The sequence below is a fragment of the Petaurus breviceps genome, unplaced genomic scaffold, assembly GCF_028583685.1.
Source record: "Petaurus breviceps papuanus isolate PSGF00001 unplaced genomic scaffold, PetGlider_PUasm1.0 64, whole genome shotgun sequence".
NCBI classification, from domain to species: domain Eukaryota; kingdom Metazoa; phylum Chordata; class Mammalia; order Diprotodontia; family Petauridae; genus Petaurus; species Petaurus breviceps.
The window spans coordinates 1,952,971-1,962,918 of record NW_027186428.1 but is presented as its reverse complement, the minus strand read 5'-3'; the positions used below and the strand labels follow the sequence as shown (position 1 = coordinate 1,962,918).

The 9,948-nt window shown below is 45.9% G+C and overlaps 1 protein-coding gene and 1 long non-coding RNA gene across 3 annotated transcripts in view; one reads left to right on the top strand and one right to left on the bottom strand.

The window, feature by feature from the left end:
* The first annotated feature begins 236 nt into the window (after positions 1 to 236).
* LOC138173722 (uncharacterized) lies at positions 237 to 9,919 on the top strand. Of its 2 annotated transcripts, none has more exons than XR_011171494.1 (3): positions 237 to 366; positions 5,697 to 5,778; positions 8,890 to 9,919. It is a non-coding gene; the product is annotated as an uncharacterized lncRNA (long non-coding RNA). The 2 variants fall into 2 exon arrangements; XR_011171493.1 differs by lacking the exon at positions 237 to 366 and adding an exon at positions 442 to 565.
* EXOC3L4 (exocyst complex component 3 like 4) overlaps positions 357 to 9,948 on the bottom strand; it is a 48,420-nt gene continuing 38,828 nt past the window's right edge. The window contains exons 9-12 of the mRNA XM_069103759.1: positions 7,798 to 7,917; positions 7,490 to 7,642; positions 5,637 to 5,758; positions 357 to 534 (exon numbers count right to left, since the gene is read on the bottom strand). Coding sequence (XP_068959860.1) covers positions 357 to 534; positions 5,637 to 5,758; positions 7,490 to 7,642; positions 7,798 to 7,917 — 573 coding nt within the window. The remainder of the gene's footprint in view (positions 535 to 5,636; positions 5,759 to 7,489; positions 7,643 to 7,797; positions 7,918 to 9,948) is intronic.

The following is a 9,948-nucleotide window of genomic DNA, read 5'->3' as shown; positions in this document are numbered from 1 at the left end:
TTCTTGGAAATAGGCCAAACCAGGTGCTTTGGAGCAAGAGAGAGGAATCTGGAGACCAGTTGGACATCCTATTCTGAGGAAAGGAGAGGGGGACATTGGAATGGAGAGAAAAGGAAAGTCAGGAAGGGGAGACCAGGGTTGCTGAACTAACACTTTCCCCTTATTCTGGGAGGGGCTGGGGTGGGGTGGGGAGAAGGACATCTGTGCTTTCTGGAATCCCTCTGTCCCTTTCCCCAGTCCTTGGGGTCCTCAGCTTCATGAAGAACCCACTCCAAGGGGGTCCCTCATCCTTTCACCTTTAAGAATACTGGGTGTGAGACCCACAAGCCCTGCTTTTCTCTCATCCATGCTGTTTTCTAAATGCAGGTAAGGAGCACTTCCACAGAGGCGGGCACATCAATCTCCTCAAAGAGTCCCTGGCCTGGGAAAGTCTTTGGTGCCTTCTTCAGCAGGGCCTGGGCATGACGGAGGAGGAGCTGGTTTCGTCTTCGGCCCAGCTTCCGAAGGGCTAAAATGGCAGCCACGTGCTCCTGTCTGCGGAGAGGCACAGCCCCAGTGAACAAAAGTGAGTCATGGGATGATGGGATTTTGAGCTGGAAGGAACTCTTCAGATCTTCTAGTCCCTCATTTTACTGATCTCCTTTAATGCTAATGCCTTTCCTCTAAGATTAGAGGCCCCTGTCCCCAATTTCCAGCTTCTTTTTGTTTTCTCCCGTTAAATTATAAGCTCTTTGAGGGCAAGGACTTACCTTTTCTTATTTGTATTCCCAATGCTTAGCGTAGTACCTGGTGCATAGTAGGAACTTCATAATTATTGAACTGAATTATCCCTAATTTATCTGTACATAGCTTGCTTATACACAGTCGTTTTCTTGTAGCCTTCCCTGTTAGACTGGGAGCTCCTTAAGAGCAGGGGCTATCTCTTACCTTTCTTTCTTTGTGTCCCCAGTGCCTGGCACATAGTAGGTACTTCACGTTTATTTAATGACTGGGGTGGGAAGAGAAGCAAGTAGAAGATTTTGAGAGATACAGTCTTTGTTCCCCAACAGTAACAGCAGAAGATTTAACATAAACCAAAGCATATATCACCTGACAATCAAGTTTGTGAAGGACACGAAGCTAGGAGGAAGGCATTTATTAAATGCCTACTATGGGGGCAGCTAGGTGGCACAGTGAACAGAATACCGGTTCTGGAGCCAGGAGGATCTGAGTTCAAATCTGACCTCAGATACTTAACACTTATTAGCCACGTGACCTTGGGCAACTCACTTAACCCTAATTGCCCTGCCTTCCCCCCTCCAAAAAGCAAAAAAAAAATTAGCCTACTATGCACCTGACCAGCAGCTAGATGGTGCAGTGGAGTGCTGGGCCTAAAGTTAGGAAGGCTCATCTTCTTTAGTTTAAATCTGACCTAAGATAACTCATTAACTGTGTAACTGTGGGCAGATCACTTAATGCTGCTTGTCTCAGTTCCTCATCAGTCAAATGAGCTGGAGAAGGAAATGGTGAATGACTCCAGTATCATTCTTTGCCAAGAAAACCCAGAATGGGTTCTTGGCATCAGATACAACTGAAAAGTGCCTGATTCTATACTAAGTAAGTATTTTACAAATATTATGACATTTGATCCTCACAACAACTCTGGAAAGTAGGTACTAGTATCATCCCCATTTCCCTGAGGAAATTGAGGCAGACAGATGTTAAGTGACTGGCCCAAGCTCCCATAGCTAATAAGTACCAGAGGTTACATTTGAACTCAGGTCTTCATGACTCCAGGCTCTGTGCTCTCTGTATGGTGACACTTAGCTGCCCCTCTAGGAGGGCTAACAAACTCTATTAGATTCAAGTCAAGATGCAAAAATACCGTCACAGGTAAGAATGAGGGGCAAATCTATTAAGAGGTAGCCTCACTGAGACAGTGCAAAGTCTACTGGGTTTTGAAGAATCCGCTGCACAAACACAGGACAGGGAAGGTGTGGCCAGACAACAGGTCATGGGAAAAGCATTTGTGGTTTGAGTGGCCTGTGTGCTAAATGTGAGTCAACAGTGGGGCCTGGTGCTCTGAAGAGCTACAGTTTCAAACTGCATCAGTAGAAACAGCCTTTGTAGGAGAAGCAGTATGGCTTCTTGGATAGAGAGCCAGGCTCCCAGTTAAGGTGGCCTAGTTCAAATCCTGCTTTGAACACATCCTGGCTCTAGGATACTATGTAGGCTGCTTAACTGGTCAGGGCCCCAGCCAATGCTCTGACACTGTAAGCTGCAGATCTGCACTGGTAGAGGGAGCTTCCTGAGGGACTGGAGCCCTACAGGGGGAAGGCATGGGGGAGATTAATGACTATTGAAGCATTTGTTAAGTGCTTGGCTTACTTACAAATAGTGTCTCTGTTTGACACAGTGATGAAATCACTGGTCTGGACTGATCAATATGAGGGATATGAGAGTCCTGCTGAGCTTTGCCCTGGTCAAAACCCATCTGGAGTCACTGATGAAGTTTGTGCACCACATTTACTGAAGTATATTGTGGCAAGCTAGATGGCATCTAAAGGAGGACACCTAAGATGGTCTGGGGTGTGTAGAGGACCCAAAATGGTTCTGCCTGGCGAAGAGAAGGCTTAGGAGTAATCGAGTTATTTTCTTTAAGTATCAGGTAGCTAAGTACAAAGTGTTTGGGTCTGGAGTCAGGAACACTCATCTTCTCAAATTCAAATCTAGCCTTTATAAGCTGTGTGACCCTGGGCAAGTCATTTAACCCTGTTTAATGAGCTGGAGAAAGAAATGGCAAACCATTCCAGTGGCTTCTTTGTCAAGAAAACCCCAAATGGGCTCATAAAGAGTCAAATACAACTAAAACGCCTGAACACCAACAACATCTGGGTGACACAGTGAATAGAGTGGCTTGGAGTCAAGGATACCTGGGTTCAAATCCTGCTTTGGATACTTACTAGCTATGGGATCTTGGGCAATCACTTAATCTCTCAGCCTCAGTTTCCTTGTCTGCTAAATGGGGATAATAACAACCTATGTCACAGGGCTGTTGGGAGAAGAAAATAAAATCTTATTTGTAAACTGTGGCCCAGTGCCTGGTACACAGGAAGGTGCTTAATAAATGCTTGTTTCCTTCTTCCTAATGGTTTGCAAAGTATTTTATTCATTGAAATCCTGGGAAGGATGGTTAGTGCAAGCAAACTTTAAAGCCCTGTGTTACCACTTGTTGTCATTCAGTCACAGCCCCTTCTTTGTGACCCTGTGCACCATCCTGTCCATGAGGTTTTCTTGGCAAAGACACTGGAGTGGTTTGCCATTTCCTTCTCCAGTGGATTAGTGCTAGCTATTATTAAGTAGATTGAGAGTTATTGTGTGGAAGCAGGAATACATTTGTTCATCAGGGCCCCACAGAGTAAAACTAGAAACAAAGGGAATAGAGGCAGGTGGAATTATAAGGAAGCAGATTTTGGCTCAATACAAGGAAAAACGACTTAATTAATCAGAGCTAGAAAACAGTGGGACCAGTTACCTTGGTAGATAGTGAACTCTCTATTACTGGAGATATTTGGAACTGAGGTTTGATGATTCCCAATCAGGAAGGCTATAAAAGGGATTTCTTTCTTCTTCTTTTTTTTTAGCTTTTTGGAGGGCAATTGGGGTTAAGTGACTTGCCCAAAGTCACACGGCTAGTTTTTTGTGTTAAGTGTCTGAGGCCGAATTTGAACTCAGGTCCTCCTGACTCCAGGGCCAGTGCTCTATTTACTGTGCTACCTAGCCACCCCTATATAAAAGGGATTTCTGTGGTGGTGATGCTGGGGTTGGAGAGATTGAACTAGACGTATTTACCCAGAGATCCTTTCCAGCTCTGGGGTTCTATTAAGCATGAAGATACCCCCTGGACACTCCAGACCAGATTATACCCCTAGAGTGGTAGAGGGAGGAAGTTTGAGGAAGATCAGACTGACTTTTCTGACTTCATCCTCACAGAACAGGGATAGGCCAAATGCCCAGAACCACCCTTGATATCCTGTGGAAATCGTATGCTCATAGTATATCAGAATTGAAAGAGAGCTTCAAATCCATCCATTCAACACCTCCCCCTTACCCCATTTTTCAGAGTGGGAAACTGAGGCCAAGAGAGAAAGTATGATTTGCCCAAGGTAGGACCTTCTGTTGACTTTGTCTCTCTGGACGGAGCAGTGTCCAGCCATAAGCAAAGGAGTGAAGGACATAGAAGAGGAAACATGACATAGTGACAAGATCTTGGATACGTAATGAGAAGACCCAGGTTCCAGGTCCTGCCATGCTAACAACAACAACATATATGTATAACTTTTTGAAGTTTGCTCAGTGCTATATAAATATCTCATTTTATCCTTACAACTACCCTGGGAACCAGGTACTATTATTATGCCTATTTTTATAAATGAGGAAACTGAGGCAGATAGGGATTAAGTGACCTGTCAGGGTAACATAGCTAGGTGATTATGGACAAGCCCCGCGCCCCCAGGCTTCAGTCTCCCCATCTGTAAAATGAGAGAGAAGGCCTATAGATGGTTACTAAGATTTCTTACAATGCTAACATTCTATGCTCTAATATGGTTGATTAAGAGGTTTCACTGCTTAAGGGCAGAGCCTCTTCTCTCCCTTTGATCAAAGGCTGTGAATCCCCTTCAGAATGGGTACGCCTTGAAGGCAGGGACTTCATTTCTTCATTTCTCTTCTCTCCCCCAACTCCCAAGATCAGGGGCTGCCTTAAGCTGGGACCATGTCACTCTCTTCAGACTAGGGGACTGTCGGGAGACAGAAGCCCTATGGGAAGGAGAGCAAGAAGGATTTCCTGAGAAAGATAAATGTTCCTTCGTGTTTGGGGACTGTTAAACTGAAGTGTGAGGGATTTTTTTCTTTTTTTTCTGGAGACAAGGAGAGGTTCCACCCCATCTCCAGACCAGAAGTTGCCTCCCTCCTTAGAACAAAGAGGTGCCAATCAGGGAGATGTATGTCTCTCTGGGGAAAGGCCTAGCTATGCTGGGACTTGATCACTCCCTGATAATGAACTGTCTAAAGTTCCAGGGGAAGCACACTAGATTTCAGCCACCATGATTCTGTTCTGCTTTTATTAACCCACTATCCTCCAAGGTCTCCCCACATGTCAGGCTGCCCTGGGTAAAGGGAAGAAGTCAGGGGCCCTGATTTAGAAGATAACAACATTATGGGGCCTTTGACCTGGCAGTGACTTTAGAGATCAGTCTTTTTAATTCACAGGTGAGGGGGCTGAGGCTCAGAGAGGGAAAGGAGCTTGTCCAAAGTCACACAGCTACTAAGTTTACAAACGCAGAATTCAAACCTAGATCTTCCGACTCCAAATCCAGGTTTCTTTCCCTTATTCAATGCTGCTTTTAGGTCTGCCACCAGCTTCCCTTTTTTGGATCTCATTTCCCTTGACTGGAAAAATGAGGATAAACATCTCTGCCTTGCCCAGGCAAGGCTGGTGTGAGGACCTAGGGAGCACTGGATGGTAGAGGGTGCTGAGATGCAGGGGTTCAGCACTCGGGGGTGAAACAGCCTCACATCCGAAGGCACACCAGCTCTGGGTCTCAGCGTTCATGAATGGCTCTAAGGGGAGCCTCCAGGTGCAGGGCAGCACTAACCTGATGTCTGGGTAACCCCTAATGAGGGCTTCAATATGTTTCCTAATGTCGTCTTTGTAGGTTTCACACAGGATGTCTGAGATGCAGGGGATCACCAAACCCAGCCAAGAAGCTTCCGAGCCCTGGGAAGACAATGAACCAGGTATAAGAAAAATGGGTGAGCATGAGACAGATTGGGCAGCTAGGCAGCAGGGTGGATAGAGTGCTGGGCCTGGGGTCAGGAAGACTCATTTTCCTGAGTTGAAATCTGGCCTCAGACACTTACTAGCTGTGTGACCCTGGGCAAGTCACTTAACCCTGTTTGCCTTGGTTTTCTCATCTATAATGAGCTGGAGAAGGAAATGGCAAGCGACTCCAGTATGTCTGCCAAGAAAACCCCAAATGGGGTCACAAAGAGTTGGACATGACTAAAACCACCAAACGGACATGAAGGGTATCCTCTGTGTCCTCCTCTGTAAAATGAGGGGGTTGTACTAAATAACCTGAAGTCCCCCCTTACCTTCTTGAGACAGTCCATGTTCCCTGTTCCGAGGTCCCTTCCCCATCTGACGTTCTAAGATTCTGAGGTGCCTTCTAGCTCTGGTAGGCAGTGTTCTATTGCTTCCTCCTCTCAAGCTCTGTTTTACAATCCTTTCCAGCTGTGATATTCTGTGTTCTAATGATATTAAAGTTCCTTCCAGCTCTGATGCCCCATAAAGCTACAATCCTTGTGTCTGAGGATGGCACTAAACTGTCCCTACTCAGCCTGAAGGATTCCTTCCATTGTGCTAGGTTTTGTCTGGTCCTGCAGGGGAATGGGGGCAGGGGAAAGGATTACTAGTATCATAAGATTTAGAGCTGGAGGGGTTACAAAAGAGAACAAAATATCAGAGCTAGGGTAGAGGGTAGCTTAGAACATATAAAAGCTAGAACTCTGGCCTTCGAACACAGAACACAATACACAGTAGTAGAATGTTAGAACTTAGAGGGACCTCAGATATTGTCTTATAGAGGAGAAAACCAAGACCTTGAGAGGACAAGTGACTTGCCCAAGGCTACACAGGCAATAAGTAGGAACCCAGCTTCAAACTTACTAGCTTGTAGCTACTTACTAGCTGTGTGACCCTGGGCAAGGTACTTAACCTCTGATTGCCCGACAAAATGGATTCCCCAGAGAGGGAAATGACAAACCACTCTAGGATCTTTGCCAAGAAACCCCCAAATGGAGTCACAAAGGATTGGACATGACTGAAAATGACTGAACAACAACAAATTCTGACTACAATGCCAACCACACCCCTTCAGCAGCCAAAGGAGATAACTCTTGGATAGTGTAATAAGAATGTAAATTTTGAAGATCTTCCCTGCCCCTAGGCTAAAGTGCACCTGAAACCTGGGGTGGGAGGCTTGTTTTTCAGTAGATACTTCTTGATTGGCCAGTGAGTCAATAAGGTTGTTACATTCTCTGAGCCAGGAGAAGGCTATATAAGCCCTGATGTGTAGCTTTGTTTTGGGACTCACTTTGAGAAGTGTTCTGTGATTTGATCTGAATTCTGGGAAGCCGTTGTTGAGAGTCCCCTGGCTTTGAAAAACCCAGAATGTGGAAACCCAGATGTTGACTGGGTATGGATGTAATGGTTGGACAGTTTGGAAATCTGTCTACTTGATGTTTCTGTCTTGATAATTATGCCTGTATACTTTGAGGTTCAGGGTGCTGACCTTTTCTCCTGAACAAGGTAAACGATATATGTCTGACTGATTAAAGTAAGCTTGTTAACCCATTTTGAGTTGCTTTCCTTTAACAAAGCAGATCCAAGAACCTGTGTGAGCAGGCACCCTGGGGACACTGGGGTGCTTGCCACTACAGATAGTACCAGATTTTGAAAGGTGGAGCCAATGGCATCGGACTCCTGGCTCATCTTCTGGGCACTGGCCACTCGATCCGCTCCTCGAAGCCGTTCTCGTGGCCTCAGCACATGGGCCACATATTCCCGAATCACATAGCAGTGGGTTTCCTGAAGACAGTCCTGGGAGAGGAATAGGATAGTGGAGGTCAGCCTCAAGGCTCCACAACTTTTCCTCCCTTTCAAGCCTTCTGCCTCTCAATGTTTTCTTTCTGAGCCCCCTCTCCCTATGCCCTCTATGTCTCTCCCCAGGACCATCCCTGGGGCTCTTGAACCACCTGACTGTGGGGCTGAACCAGGTGCTTCAGGTGCTGGGCAAAGGTGACCGTCTTCTCCATGATTGGCTGTAGCTTGTCGGAAGTCACCCAAGACTTGCTGCCCACATCCTTGAATAAGACCTGTTGGGACAGAGAAAGACCTACTCACACCTTGTTCCTCAGCCTACAGGATCATTGGACCTGTCTCTTCCAATCCACTGTGACACCCTTCTTCCCTCCCTGCACATTCTAGGGCCTGATGCAACACCATGAAAAGATAGTCTCTCCCCACCTCTCCCAATCCAAATCCTCCCTGGCCTTCAGGATCTAAGCTGTCTCACTTCCTCCAGGAAGCCCACTTAGATCCTGAATCCCTCCCCCGACCTCCAGACCTTCTTTGCCACACAACATATACCCCCTAATGTATATAAGTGGAATGTATGTAAAGCATGCATTGCTGCCTCTAGACAAATGGGGCTCCTGGTTGCTCCTGGCTCTCTGTCTTCTCCTGCCTCGGTGTAAGCCCAGAGGCCAAGCCTTTATTTCCTGAACAGACTCTAAGAACACACCTCTTCCTTCCTCAGACCTCCCTGACACCCCCATTGTAACCCCTGTCTGAGAGTGAGCTTCCCCTCCATGGACTCCTCAGACTTCTTTGCACTCATTTCTACCTCTTTCACCCCAGTTGTTTGTGTACTTGTCATTGCCCATATTAGACAACAAGGGCCTTGAAATGTGCTCCCATGTTGAGCCTCCAGACTCCCCCATGCAGGATCTACCTCTTCCTTTCTCAAATTCTCAACAGGTAGGGCCAGAGCCATGATGCAGACTTTTGCAAAGGCTTTTTGATTGGCAGAAGGCTGAACTTTGTTTTTTTTTTTTTTTTTTTTTTTTTAGGGGGGGGGGAAAGGCAGGACAATTGGAGTTAAGTGACTTGCCCAAGGTCACATGGCTAGTAAGTGTTAAGTGTCTAAGGCTGGATTTGAACTCAGGTCCTCCTGACTCCAGGGCCAATGCTCTATTCAATGAGACACCTAGCCACCCCAGAAGGCTGAACTTTCTGATGCTATTGACAATGTCAAGGCCAAGTTACAAAGTTTTATTTTTTTTCAGCAAGCAACTGGAAACTGAACAGATGCCACCTTGATTCCAATGATTCAGAAGGAGTCTATACTGCACCTTGTTCTGAGACTTCAGGTAGTGCCAAAAGAAGAGAAAGAAGCTTTACACCACTTCTCAAAGAATAAACAGCAGAGAAAGAAGCTTAAGCTTGCTGTGCTCAATGCCAGGAGGGTGATGAGACTTGCTGAGGTTACAAGGTTTGCTGCCCTTCTGATATATGGGGCTGGAGGCTTTATGCTGGCTATTTGTCATGGCAAGTGCTGCTTGACCGACTCCTTTAATAAGCCCAAGATCAAGTAAGTGTATGACTGTTAATTTTTTAAAATCAAAGGGAAAAAAAGGACTATAAGGTCATTGGGGGTAGGGCCAACGTTACATCTCTCTTTGTGTCCCTAGTGCCAAGCACAGGGCCTTAGTCATGGCAGGTGATTAATATATGGCTTTTGAATAGTGAACATCCTGTCTTGGTCTCTGACTATATTCCATGTGGGCAATTTTTGTCTCTAACAAAACTAAGACCTCCCTGGGGCAGGGGCTCTGCTTATGGCCTTCACATGGACCAAGCCTCATGCCTGGATTAGACTCCCTCCTCACTTCTACTGCTCAATATGCTAGGCCTCTTTTAAGCCTCAGCTCACTTGGCTCCTCCTATACAAAGCCTTTTTGAATATCGTCTAATTATTGGTACATGGGTAGTTAGGTGCTGCAGTGGATAGAGTGTCAATTGTGGAGTTAGGAAGATTCATCTTCCTGAGTTGAAATCCAGCCTCAGACACTTACTAGCTGTGTGACCCTGGGCAAGTCACTTAACCCTGTTTGCCTTGGTTTTCTCATCTATAAAATGAGCTGGAGAAGGAAATGGCAAACCACTCCAGTATCTTTGCCAAGAAAACCCCAAATGGGGTCGCTGGACGTGACAGAAATTACTAAATAACAACAACAAAATTATTGGTGCTCTCGCCTGTCTCACTTTAGACATAGATAAATAGACAGACAGACAGACAGATAGATAGATAGATAGATAGATAGATAGATAGATAGATAGATAGA